Source organism: Aedes albopictus, chromosome 3, assembly GCF_035046485.1.
Source record: "Aedes albopictus strain Foshan chromosome 3, AalbF5, whole genome shotgun sequence".
Lineage (NCBI taxonomy): Eukaryota > Metazoa > Arthropoda > Insecta > Diptera > Culicidae > Aedes > Aedes albopictus.
The window spans coordinates 1,521,036-1,535,851 of record NC_085138.1 but is presented as its reverse complement, the minus strand read 5'-3'; the positions used below and the strand labels follow the sequence as shown (position 1 = coordinate 1,535,851).

Genomic DNA, 14,816 nt, shown 5'->3' with positions numbered 1-14,816 from the left:
CTTCTGTTATTATGAAAAACTTAAAATGGCAAATCAATAGCAAAATATACAATCCTAGCAAATCTTGTCGTTGATATGTTATTCATGAATAATGCTAAATAACACATCAATAACAAAAATTACTATCATGGTTAAACTTAATTTAGCACCTTTTATAATGAATTGTATAAAATAACAAAACAATAACATAATTTACGTTCCTAGCTAAATTTGCCATTATTTTGATATTGTGAGAAATTATTTATAAACATTAGGCACCATAACATATTTTACTCTTAATATACCATTAACTATTATATTGTACATTTCAAGCATAACAAAATAAAACTGTTTTTACATTGATTGATGAACTTTAATTTTATTGAAGAAAAAAAAGAAATAGCTCATTTTACCCTTCTTCTGCTACTTTGAAATAATAACTGAATCCACCATTATTTTAAAATTGAATTTGAACAACTAAACCTACCATTATCGTCACATAAACAGCTAAATTTGTTCTTATTCTGTTATCAATAACTCAAAAATGTCATATTTTGTTATTCAGTGATAACAGTTAATTTGAGTCTTATTTTGTTATCAATATCTCAATAATAACTTATTTTGATCTTCAATTTAATCCGCATGCTTTACCATTACTTTGTTATTACAATGGCAAAATAAGTTATTTTTAAGTTTTTCTGTTACCAAAATTTTGTTATTATTTTTGTTATTTTAACTCTTATTTCAAACAAACAAATAACACATTTTGCCATTCAAACATTCTGTTTTAATGGTAAAATTTGCCATTCTTTTGCCATTGAGCTCTACCCGGGTAGGCAACGCGCGCAGATGGTTGTGATTTGGAGTTGGCTGTCACGTTTTACTTCGTCTCCGCGTGTGATTTGACCAACGAAATGGCTGGTTTGAAAATTATTTAACCTTCGATTCCGCGTGTGATATTGAAGAGCAAAAGTGAAGTTTTGCTTTTCCAGGTGCACAAAACAGATCACAGGAAGTTTCTCCGGTGAAAAAAAGTATTTTCGAATAAAAAAGTTGGTCTTCCGGGAAAAATTATGCCGTGATTAAGCTGTGAATATCCGTTTGGCTGTCACTGTAGCAATGTGAAAAGTTCTCCAGTTTTCGTGGACACAATGTTTGAAAGATCTTTGGAGATACAAGTTTTGTTTTGTTGCTTGTTTTATAACTGGGTAACTCTCGCTGTGACCGCCCCACTGTTTACACCATGTCTTAAAAAATGTTTAAGGTGGCGATTTTCTGAAAGTCCCCCCCCAAAAAAGTAAGAAAAATGCATTTGGTTAATCAATTTGATGGACCCCCCGTTAGTTAGAACCACAACCATTTTTGCGGACCCGTCGATTTTGGTTAATTGTTGGCTCATTTAAACCGTTATAACTCAAAAGTTTCTCCATAAACCACCTCATCACAAAATGTTTTTGAAAAGAGGAAGGATAGGGCTACTATTTACAGTTATAAAAAGTTGGGTCGGCCATATTGATTTTGGCCGCCATCTTGAATTTTTATACCAAAACTGTTTTTCAACATGTTGGCAACCACCGATTTTCAAAATTTTTGCGTCAATTGAAAGCGGGGACACTTTTACACAACATATCAAAAATTTAGAGATGTATCTTTTTCCTATACAAAGTTATCTGCACTTTTGTAAATCCTGACACTTTAGCTCATTGGGCCAGGTGCCGGTTGTTTACATAAATGCAGCGTTATTTCAGAGTGTTTACGAACATGTATTTAAAATCTGAATCTACTAATGAAAAGTTAAAAGTTTCAGCTTTTCAAAACACCAAAAAACTTCAAAAATCAATGTCCGCATCATTGAGAAACAGTTAAAAACGGGAACGAACCTCCAATTTTCCCTAATTCGGCTGCAGGTACCGTTATGTATACATGCAGGCGTATTCTTTGATTCTGTTGGGTGCCGTTGCCGGTGCGCATGGAAATATATGAAGAAAACGTGTCATGATTAACAAAAGTGCAGATAACTTTTGATAGGAAAAAGATACATCTCTAAATTTTTGATATGTTGTGTAAAAGTGTCTCCGCTTTCGATTGACGAAAAAATTTTGAAAATCGGTGGTTTCCAACATGGTGAAAAAACAGTTTTGGTATAAATGGCGGCCAAAATCAATATGGCCGACCCAACTTTTTATAACTGTAAATAGAAGCTCTATTCTTCCTCTTTTCAACAACCTTTTGTTATGAGGTGGTTTCTGGAGAAACTTTTGAGTTATAACGGTTTAAATGAGCCAAAAATTGATCGAAATCGAAGGGGTCCGCAAAAATTGTTGTGGCTCTAACTAACGGGGGGTCCATCAAATTGATTACCGTCGCGCTTATATCAGAAGCCAGAGGCAGATAATCGCCATATTCTGATTTTTCTTGAGAGGCATAATATTTGTAAATGACTGCTCGTTGTGTAGTATTGTTGAGATTTCAATGAAAATGCTCTGGAAAACTGGAAAATATGATATGTATTCCGATGAGTACTTCTCAAGAACTCCTTCAAGGATTAGATTTTTTTTCAGAGATTTTTTAGAAATTTCATTGGAAAAATTGGTTTGAGAATTTTTCTCTAAACTCTGTCCACGGTTCATTCTTGATTTCCTTCCGGAATTCGTTCTTTGATTTCTTGCGCAGTTACTTCTTTAAAATTGTTCACGGTTTTTCACAAGATTCAACAGTTCCTGCAAAAATCCTAAACGGAGCTCCGGAAAAAAATCTTAGGAAAAAGTATAGGATAAATTTAGAAAATCTCTTAGAGGCATCCCACGACCAGCACTGGAACGTATCTTCTGAGAGAAGCTCCGAGAAGAATCTCATATAAAACTCCAAAAAGAATCCCGCAAGAATCGTCAGCAAACATCCCGGCTGTAATCCTGTTGAAATCCTGGGAGAAACTCTAGAAGAGGAGAAACTTCGCAAGAAATTCTGGAGGAAATTCCGGGAAGATGCTTGGTTCTTTAGCAAGATTTACACAAAATGTTACAGTTAAGCGCTACAAGAGTTTTCAGAGCAATGTTTTTCGGAACCGGTCTCAGGTGTCTTTATCAGAGATTTTCAGCCCAAGTGAAAACCTGGAAATCTAAAAATAAACTATTAAAAAGCGCCAAAACATTTCAGAGAAGTGTTCCAGAAAAAATCCAAAACATTGCTTGTTTCTACACACGAACAGGAACAGGAATGAATCCCTGGAGTAATCTAGTGAATGTCGAATTCAAGAAAGAATTCCTAGAAAAATCTTGGAAGAAATATTGAGAGAAATCCTTGAGAGAATCTCGGAATCGTTCTCTGAATGAATTATTGGACAATTATAGGGCGAAATATTAAGGCTGAAACTTGAATACAATTACAAATTGAATCCCGGAAGAATACACAGAAGCAGTTCTGGAGGAATCTAAAGAGAAATTCCGTAAGGAATTCTTGAAGAATCTCGAGAGAAAACACTGAAGGAATCTCGGAAATAATTCCCGAAAGAAACCCGTCTGGACTCCTGAAAAGATCCCAAGATGAATCATTTAAGCAAGCTCCGAAATAATCCCTGGAGGAAGATTCCCTGTAGAAAACCCGGGAGGAATCTCTGAAAATTACAGAAGACATCTCGTGGAGAATCTCTGATGGGATCCCTAAAGAAATCACGGAAGTAATTATGAATAATTTATGAAGTCGCATGAACCCGAGTTGAGGAAAAGAGCTCAACAGAATCATATTTTGATATGGAGATCAAAAGTGATAAGAGTTTGATTGATATAAGAGATAAAAGACTAAAAAAAATAGAGATGTACTCCTGGAACGTCTACATTATATCATATTTAGATTTTGTAAGATCTAACCAATAGCAAAGAGTTATCCATTTGATCTTTAAAACTCAATTTTCGATATTGTTCAGATATTCCAGGAACATTTTTTCAGATATTATTTTCAGATGCTTTATCTCTTTACCACGTTTGGATCGACAGTATTTCACCCCTACCCGGGAAGAGTGCAAAAAAATCGGGAAGAATATTTACGTATACCTAAAAGAATCCCGCCAAGAAGCCCTGAAGTAATCTTTGAGTGGATGAATTTTTGATAAAAGCCTAGCAGGGGCCTGTAAAGGAATATTTTAAGAAATCGAAGAAGGGACCTTTGATAGAATTCCAGGAGTAATCTCTGAAGGAATGTCAACTAGACCAGCGTTTCTCAAACTATGGGTCGCGACCCACTGGTGGGTCGCGGGCTTATTTTTGATGGGTCGCGAAGTCTTTATTAACTTATGTCGAATGTTATTGCTAGCCAGTTTCTTATTTTCAAATACTCCCTTGGGGAATCCATTTATAGAAGAGTTATTTCTAAAATTTCGGTTTCTCCTTAATTGCATAATTTTGTATCATAGGTCTTGTCTGGAGAAAATTGAATATTAAAACTACTGTCTGCGTCCTGGAAAAAATGAGTTCCAATGTTAGACTTACACGCCAGTTTCAGCAGTTAAAATTTAATAGTATTTAGAAATACCAAAAATCAGCAGAAAATAATCTAACTTTGACAAAAAACATAACCATTACCGTACTTTAGTATAGCTATACTTCCATGAAATTCAGAAAAATGTAGATAATCTGAACTTTAACGGAACAAATGAAAAGTGGGTTAATAAAAATGGAAATAACATAAGTGTGTATGAAGAATATCATTAAAAATTTCAAGTGGACTCATCTGACCATCCAGCAGTACTATTTTAGAATTTTTAGAATTACCACTTGACGTTCACCCAGCGGCAGTGAATAAGCATAGCATTTTCAACCGATATATATTTTTCAAGTAGATTTTAAAGTGCTGCAGAAGCATGAAATTACCGCTATATCTGAAGCCAGACCGGTTAAATATATTAGGAACTTGGAATCTCATCTCAAATTTTCAAGGCTAAGAGTTAATTGATGCTGCAAACTTGAGCACCTTATTTTTTCTTAGACTTTATAAAAAACTGAAAGAGCACTATAAATAAACAAAAAAACTTTAATATAAAAGGCAACCAAAATCAAAAAAAAAAACATAACTTATTTTCCAAATTTTCGTGCTCGTGGGTCGCCAAATTCTTTGAAAATCAAAAGTGGGTCGCAAGCTCAAAAAGTTTGAGAACCCCTGAACTAGACTATCTGAAAAAAGCTTTTCGAGATCACTTGAAGCAATTCCGGCTGGAATCCCAGAAGGATTCCCTATAATAATTCTGGGAGCAATATCTGAAAGTATCCAGAAAACAATCCCAACTGGAAGCCCGGCAGAAATCCCTGAAAGAATCACAGAAGAAATCCCTGGAGGAATTACTTGAAAAATACCGGGAGGATCCTCGAAAGAAATTTCTGGAAAAATCTTTCAAGATAGTCCAGCAAGAAACCCAGCACATAAGGGAATTTCACTAAGATTCTCCGAATATATTTCGGCAGAATATGTTTGAGAGAATACCAGGAGGACTCTGTGAAGTAATCCCAGCAGAAATCCATGAAGAAATGCCGGCTAAAATACCTGAAAGAAATCTTTCATGATTTTCTAACGCAATTCCGGCAGAAATCCCTGAAGTTATTTCAGAATAAATTCCGTAGAGTTTCCGAGGCGAACCAGCCTAGGGCTGAAAGCCTCGTAAATAAAGCTAATAATAATAATAAATTCCGTAGAGATGGAGCGGACCTGGTGTGATGGTTAGAACACTTGACTATCACGCCGAGGACCTGGGATCGAACCCCACTCCCCACACATTTGTGAGTTCTTCCTTCGGAAGGGAAGTAAAGCGTGGGTCCCGAGATGAGCTAGCCTAGGGCTAAAAATCTCGTTAATACAGATAAAAAAAATTCCGTAGAGAATACCCGATGGTATCCATAGACGGATCACGGCAGAAATCCCTGAAATAAACTCGGGAATCCCATCATGAATACCTAGAACCTCTCCAGGATTTCCAGATAAAATCTCAGCAGAAATCTGTATTCATTCATATTCCTTTTCAAGAGGAATTTTAGCAAGAGTCTCTAAAGGGATCATTCAGGAAATCCCGGGAGAAATCTTTGAGGGAATTCAGTAGAAGTTCTTGAAGGAATGCTGACTAGAATACATAGAAGAGCCAAGGGCTGAAAGTCTCTCAAATAAAGCTAAATCAATCAATCAATACATAGAAGAACCCTTCAAGGTTTTCAAGTAATCTTGTAGAAATTCCTGAAGATATCCCACGAGATATATCTGCAATAATTCCGGAAGGAATATCTGGTGGAATACCGGGTGGAATTCTAGAAAGAATCTCGAGAGGAATCCCTGAAGAATTTAGGAAAGAATTCCTGAACATATTTCGAGAAAATCTTATTTCATCTCATCTCATCCGATCTGATCTGATCTGACCTCATTTCATTTCATCTCATTTTACCATCTACCCTGCACTCTATCATACCGTTTACCCTTTCCCACTACTCTATCGTCTTTCTACTCTCTACCCTAGCCCACCCTCAACCCTACCTTCTACCATATCCTTCATTCTAACCCTCTACTCAAATTCTGGAGGTATTCACGTCAAAAGCACTGTCTTATAAATAGAACTCTGGACGGATATGAATAAATCTCTTAATTGTTACTATCGTAAAACATATTTGGGATTTCATACAAAAAATCTTACAGGGGGGGGACGGTATCAAAAAATAGAAAAAAATGCCTTACGCAATAAATGGACAGCTGATTGAAGATCGCAAATGTCCGTAGTTTTTTGGAGGTTAATAAATCGGTACCTACACACCATTTTTTTTTAAAAAGCCTCCAGCACAAAAAAAATCAGCAAAATAAATTGCTGAATTGCAGCAAAATTTTTGCTGAAATTCATCACAACGTTGCTACCCGTAACGTGGGTAGATCACCTTATAATGGTGCGTTACGGTGTAAGATCTACCATAACAAATTTTGATTTCGTAATTCTCCAACTTGGTTGATTTAAATGCAAGAGAATTATAAGATCAAAATTTGGTTTACTGTTTTGTGTTTTGTTTGATTTTTGTATTTTGTTTTTTCACTACTAATACACCATTTGTTTCAGTGTTATTTGCTTGATTTTAACTTTAATATAATAATGATTTGTTTCAGCGCTGTTCAGGTAAATAAAGTTGTAATTGCAATGTAGGTCAATCAAAATTTCTATATATCATAATAACAATATTTAATATTTCAGGTAAAATCAGGTAATTGGTCAACTATTTAATTATATTTAAATTGCCTGATACTTGGGATTTCGGGAGGGGTAGCCTAAGGAAGCTAAATGAACTGGTTTCTGGGCAAATGTTCGTGGGGTGGCCAGACTTTGTCACGAGATTACAACCATCGTGTTGTCTTCCGAAGGTTTCCAATGAATTTAGCTTACCCTGCTACAACAAACCATCAGGTAGATCATTCCCTTCCGGTAGGACTCTGCAGCCATAGGTAATCCTTGCGCTGATGGTGGGTACTCAATCATCATCATCATCATCATCATCATCATCATCAATTTCATCACAACGTTGCTGATCAACTGTCAAAATTGCTGTATGGTTCAGCGAGTTGAAAAATAATTGCTGATATTCAGTAAATTCGCATTTCTGAATGAAATCAGCAAAGTTTGCTGAATACCAGTAAACAAAATTTGCAGTGTAGGAACAAGACATTGCAAACGGTAAAAAATCGGAGGGCGATACCACCAACAAGTTTGAGAGACTCTGTTCTAGATGAATTTCAACTTCCATATTTATCCGCGTCCACATGGAATTTGCAGCATTTAATCGGAAACGTCGACTTGTCGGAAATATCTGCTGGATCTACAAGCCCTCTTTTTGCTCCTCTAGGACGGTAATCCCAGCTCCCTGGGTTAGTGGGTTGGTGTCAGGCCCTGCAAGCCAGCCGTAAAAAAGACTAGCACCGGAAAATCTACAAGAGAAGAATGCGAACCGATACCAATGGCGACGACCACAGCGACGAAAAGGGACTTGCGATTGGAAGCTCGGTACGTGGAACTGCAGATCTCTCAACTTCATCGGGAGCACCCGCATACTCGCCGATATACTGAAGGACCGCGGGTTCGGAATCGTAGCGCTGCAGGAGGTGTGTTGGACAGGATCCATGGTGCGAACGTTTAGAGGTAATCATACCATCTACCAGAGTTGCGGCAACACACGTGAGCTGGGAACAGCTTTTATAGTGATGGGCGACATGCAGAGGCGCGTGATCGGTTGGTGGCCGATCGACGAAAGAATGTGCAGGTTGAGGATCAAGGGCCGATTCTTCAACATTAGCATAATAAACGTGCACAGCCCTCACTCCGGAAGCACTGATGATGACAAGGACGCATTTTACGCGCAGCTCGAACGCAAGTACGACCGCTGCCCAAACCACGACGTCAAGATCATCATAGGGAACCCAAACGCTCAGGTAGGCCAGGAGGAGGAATTCAGACCGACGATTGGAAAGTTCAGCGCCCACCAGCTGACGAACGAAAATGGCCTACGCCTCATCGATTTCGCCGCCTCCAAGAACATGGCCATTCGTAGCACCTTCTTCCAGCACAGCCTCCCGTATCGTTACACCTGGAGATCACCACAACAAACGGAATCGCAAATCGACCACGTTCTGATTGATGGACGGCACTTCTCCGACATTATCGACGTCAGGACCTATCGTGGCGCTAATATCGACTCTGATCACTACCTGGTGATGGTTAAACTGCGCCCAAAACTCTCTGTTATTAACAACGTACATTACCGGCGGCCGCCCCGGTACGATCTAGAGCGACTGAAGCAACCGGATGTCGCCACGGAGGACCAAGACAGCGGAGGAAATGACTATGTTGGTGCAGCGGAGGACGGGAACGAACCAACTCCCACGTTGAGGGAAGTAAAGGATGCCATCCACCAGCTCAAAACCAACAAAGCGGCTGGTAAGGACGGTATCGCAGCAGAACTCATCAAGATGGGCCCGGAAAAGTTGGCCACCTGTCTGCACCAGTTAGTAGTCAAGATCTGGGAAACCGAACAGCTAACGGAGGAGTGGAAGGAAGGGATAATCTGTCCCATCCACAAGAAAGGCGACAAGTTAATGTGTGAGAACTTTCGAGCGATCACCATTTTGAATGCCGCCTACAAAGTGCTATCCCAGATCATCTTCCGTCGTCTTTCACCTAAAGTAAATGAGTTCGTGGGAAGTTACCAAGCCGGTTTCATCGACGGCCGGTCGACAACGGACCAGATCTTCACCGTACGGCACATCCTCCAGAAATGCCGTGAATACCAGGTCCCAACGCATCACCTGTTCATCGACTTCAAAGCGGCATACGACAGTATCGACCGCACGGAGCTATTGTCTGTTTTGCGGATGACATGGATATTATTGCTAGAACATTTGGAACGGTGGCAGAACAGTACACCCGCCTGAAACGTGAAGCAGCAAAGGTCGGACTGGTGGTGAATGCGGCTAAGACAAAGTACATGCTGGTAGGTGGGACTGAGCGAGACAGGACAAGCCTTGGCAGCAATGTTACGATAGACGGGGATACTTTCGAGGTGGTAGAAGAATTCGTCTACCTCTGTTCCTTGCTAACGGCTGACAATAACGTGAGCCGGAATACGAAGGCGCATCATCAGTGGAAGTCGTGCCTACTATGGGCTCCAGAAGAAACTGCGGTCAAAAAAGATTCACCCCCGCACCAAATGTACCATGTACAAGACGTTAATAAGACCGGTGGTTCTCTACGGGCACGAGACATGGACGATGCTCGAGGAGGACCTGCAAGCACTCGGAGTTTTCGAGCGACGGGTGCTAAGGACGATCTTTGGCGGCGTGCAGGAGAACGGTGTGTGGCGGAGAAGGATGAACCACGAGCTCGCTGCACTCTACGGTGAACCCAACATCCTGAAAGTGGCCAAAGCTGGACGGATACGGTGGGCAGGGCATGTTGCAAGAATGCCGGACAACAACCCTGCAAAGTTGGTGTTTGCTAACCATCCGGTAGGTACAAGAAGGCGTGGAGCGCAGAGAGCACGATGGGCGGACCAGGTGGAGCGTGATCTGGCGAGTGTTGGGCGTGACCGAGGATGGAGAGCTGCAGCTGCAAATCGAGTATTATGGAGGCAAATTGTTGATTCAGTATTGTCATGAATTTGATGTTAACTAAATAAATGAAATGAAATGAATAAATGAGGACGGTAATCCAAATTATTTTCAAAGTCTACGCTTCATACAAATTGCATAAATATGGTATGGACAAAAATCTACGAGGGGGGATTGGGGTGTGAGATTGTCAAAAATGAGTCTACATAGCTTATGTATAGCTCCTAATGTAAGCTAATGAATTCATCTCCGATAGATTATGGTTTCATAACGTGCTTTCATCATTACTGTATGTAAAACACGACATAAAAAAGGTTGAAGACCACTGCTTTGAATTCCTCGTAAATCTCGTATTTCAACAGTCCATCAAACATCTAGCTAAGCACGCCATAAACGCATCCTTAGGCGATTAAATGTGGCGACTCGTGTAAATTGAACTGACCCAGATTAGAGATAATCTCAATGATTTCATTCCGGTCTTACGCAACTGTTCAAACAAGTGGCATCATAAATGTTGATTATTACAGGAAGAGACATTCTGTTGGTTTACCTTGATTCCAAACACCGACGGTCCCCGCCCGCAGGCTTGTTTGACCTTCTCCACCAGCAGTTGAATGTCTCCCGATTGCGTGTAGTAATCGACAAACAGCCCGTACAGATGCTCCCTCAGTGGCAAAATCACCAACCGATGCATCACCTCCTCAAGGATCGAGTCCAGGTTGAGAAATTCGTCCGACTTTAGCTGAGATCGCGCCTTCTGCACTTCGTTGGCAAACTCGCCCTCGCCGTGCTTGACCAGGTAGTTCTTCATGCCGCTCATGAACTGTCGCATGTTGCGCATTACGACCTGCGGGGCGGCCTTCGACTCTTTGGTGCATGATATGAAGTTGGATATATTCCGCGAGAAGGTCGATTCGGTATCGTCGGCCAACGACAGGGCGTACGTTCCGATCGATTCGCCCGGTCCGCTGAATACAGTCTTGTTGCGTGGATGGCCTGTAAGGAGAAAGAGAGGAGATAACCGTTTCAGAAATATGGTTGGACATTTAAAAATAGAGTGCATCCAAGCACGTGGGAGCGCTAACAGGGAACACAAAGAACGTTGCTCTGTGTAAGATGAGGATGAGGCACAGCAGCGTGGCGGGATTTTGCGAGAAGTTCACCGTCACTATCGCCGCGTTGCGTTGTTTGACTTGATGGCTGGTGGTGTTCACGGTAGGGTTGATGGGTTATGATTTATGGATGAGCGACGAGTTTACGACAGCTACTAAGCGCTAAGCGGCGTGCAAACGAGTGGTTAAGGTGTGACCAGCACGGTTCCGGGATAAACGCATGTAGCTGTCATCAGCGTGCTCAGACTTAGAAGATGTGTGTTTGTGTGTCTGGAGATACTAAATTTAACCTTGGACAACTGACAGTTACCTTCAGGATTTCAACGTTCGTTGTTTGAGATATAATTTATGACATGCATTTTAGTGACAAATCAACGACAAATCAATGTATAATATAAGATAGACATCTCATATCACACGGATACTGAAAATATATGTTTTTATTTCGCAAACTGCAAATACTAGAGCTCCAAGATCCAAGATAAGATAAGGGTGTTTGTCTTGTCATAAACGTCTATGTGTCAAAATAAAAGCACTAAGAATGGAGCTGGATGGCACCATTACTCTATCGATTCTATAATATGCAACAGACATCACAGTAAAATTGTTAAACTTTCATTTCACTCTTTTTTATTGCGGAAGAAAAAGCATCTCCGTACAAAACCGTTTCTTGTGGATTTACATATCTTTCATGGTAAATACAAAATGCGAAATATTAGCTGCAGGAGTGCTTCCTACCCTACCATAAGCATAAATTAATACGTAGGCAGGCACCTTCAATTATATTTACCTTGAAAATGACACTATACCATTTGGATGTTTCATTTCTAACACTCAATACATCCGACCGCAATTTCTGTTGAGCAAACATAAACGGTTGATGTTTGATTTAAAACGGTATGGCATTCGCCGAACGGTAATATGTAAACAATCACAATCGATAGCAAAATGGGAATACGTGAGTGAAGAAGTAGACTGGATTTAAATTCACTTTAAATAAGATTAATTAATATCGGTAGTTTACAGAACTGCTATCAGCGTCCAAATTTTTTCATGCATAATTGCGTGCTGATTTTGGAATCATGCTCTAAGTAAAACAGTTTTAAGCTGTAACTGAAATAGTTATTCATGCAATGAGTTGCAAAAAGATGATTTTTTCAGCACGAGTTGTACATTTATCCAACGAGGCTTGCCGTTATTTAATAATAAATTGATCTCAAATCTAATCACAATTTTCATGTCTGTTCGATACAAACCGAATTATTGACGAAATTGTGGGACAGTCTCCTCAAATATTTGCAAAATTAAAAAAAAATGTAGAGGTACGTCTACTATAAAAAAAATCCAACATGGAACTAGAACTAGAATGAGGAATAAAATGAAGAACAACCAAGAGAACAGACCATTAAAAATAAAAATTGATAACGCTTCCAAAGAGCTTCCAAATTTTGTGTTTTGTTTTTTAAATTTACTAGTATTTCTGCAGTAGCTTAGCTCGAAACTTGAATTTGCTTCTAATCATAAACGCCTTGTAACTATATGAATGGTTAAAAAAGAACATCCCAGAATCATACCATGGTCACCATCATTGGCTGACTAACGTTGTCACATCTGATTTTGTTAATTTTGTTCAACCAGCAGTGTTTAGTGATTTTTTACATAATTTTTCAACAATCATTTCATGAAAAATCGATATGGTTGATCTTGACGGTATGAACAACAAGCAAATAAATTGACCAATATTTTTTATTACGTGATTTTGGTGGTCTAAAAACTATAGTTTTAGAAAACTAAAAAAATAAAAAATAAACAGTTGGCCGATTTTTTTTTTGTTTTTTTTTTTTTTTTTTGTTTGAAAGATAGTAAATCTTAGTTTTTAGGAAATTACGTTAAAAAGCTGCGATAGGTGTAATAAATTATACAATCTGTTTGTTCTTTCAGCTTTTCATAATCTCCGGAGCTCAAATTCAGAAAATTTAACATAGCTTATCAAACAATCAGAGGTGTACCTTCTCTTAATTTTTGAGACACCATTTTTTTTAATAAGAAGTCTTATGATTCTCTACCACATGAAATCTTTTTACAAATTCGATTATATTTTCAATACTTACAATACTATGAGTACAAAAACACAAAAGATTACTAAAAATGCAATTCAGTACATAGTTTTATGAGGTTTTACAATATGTATGTTTTTAGGAGTAGTTAGTAATAAAATATATGGCTTTCAATTTTCAAATCATCATAGGGTGACTCTGGGTATTATTGGCAGGTTTGTTCTCTTCTTTGTGTGGGGTTTTTATCAGCCAAATTGCCAGAAACTTGGTCGTATATTCAGCATGTTTGGAAAGCGTTTGAGTCCAAGTCTGAGCTCAACCTGATTTAAAAAAAAAACTCCATGACGAAGACAACAAACTGCCGAAAATACCGGAAGTTCCCCTATCTCAAAAACTAAACATCATACATTTCTGAATTTTTGACAAATTTACTGAATTTTCTAAAAAAAAAATCTAAAACAATGGTACCGTAAATCGGGCTCAAATTGATCTGTGGGCAGAAATTGATCAGACGTTTGTCCGTTAGATAAACCATACTTTATATAGTTGCCTTACAAATATCTTTTAATATCTGAATCCAACAGCACGATTTTTGAAAGGAAACTATTTAAAGCATGCTTAATCTAATGAGAAAACTTGTGATCAACTTCAACCCGAAGATCAGTTTTACCTCGTTTTACGATACTTAATTGGTCCCAAGACAATGGAACCGAGAAAAATAAATATTTTTTGTACATATTTTACTCCTGAGCACAAGTTTATACTTTCAACTTATTTTTTTTCTGAAAAGTACAACTAAACTAAACAAAAAATTTAAAATCTGGTTCAAAATTTATCTTTTTTTTTTTAGAATTTTTGGTTTTGAAAAACTTTGGTTTTTGGACCAACTTATCTGAAAATTGTTTACCCTAATGACAAAATAAAAAAAAATACGGGTCTTATACTCGATGATTCACAAACTCACCAAGTGTCACGACGTTCGGAAATCTACTATTCCGACTTTCTGTAGAATGGCTTGAATTCTTCCCAAAAAACAACAAAATCCATTTTTGTTCAGTCCAACTCTAAATTTCACCTTTTCTGATTGCATCCAACTAGAAACTAAAAAATCTGAAGTTTTGACCCACCATCGTCTGGGAGAGGGATGAAACATTAGTGATTTAAAAATTTGGAAAATCGAATTTCTTTAAAGTTTTTCGATCGTCAATCACGAAAATCCGTCAAGCTATTCTCGGGAAACGGCGCTTTTACAAAATTATGTTTTTTTTTATGATTTCTTGTATTGAACGCCAAGATTCAAACTACGTATTATATTGCATAGTTGATGATTTAACCATGCCATTTAGCGTCATGGCAATAATGCGCTTCTTTTGAACTATTGATAAAATGAGAAGTGAAATAAAATATAAATATTTTGATTGTTTCAACATACAAGGTTGATGTCCTTCCACGAGTTGAAGAAAATGTTGTTTTGAATACATTTATCGCAGACGCCAAGTTTGTAGCTCCGTTACCTTTCAAGTAACGTAGCGTTGTTATTACCGTTGGTCTACAGATA

General features: G+C 38.4%; 2 protein-coding genes across 9 annotated transcripts in view; one reads left to right on the top strand and one right to left on the bottom strand.

Annotated features, from left to right (window-relative positions):
* The window catches only part of LOC109411213 (protein sprint), an 84,911-nt gene that overhangs the window by 5,552 nt on the left and 64,543 nt on the right, over nt 1–14,816 (bottom strand). For all 8 annotated transcript variants that reach the window (XM_062855549.1, XM_019684704.3, XM_019684702.3 and 5 more), the window contains one exon: nt 10,640–11,085. In XM_062855549.1, coding sequence (XP_062711533.1) covers nt 10,640–11,085 — 446 coding nt within the window. The remainder of the gene's footprint in view (nt 1–10,639; nt 11,086–14,816) is intronic.
* LOC134289565 (uncharacterized) overlaps nt 1–14,816 on the top strand; it is a 246,262-nt gene that overhangs the window by 226,497 nt on the left and 4,949 nt on the right. The gene's annotated exons all lie outside the window — the stretch shown is intronic.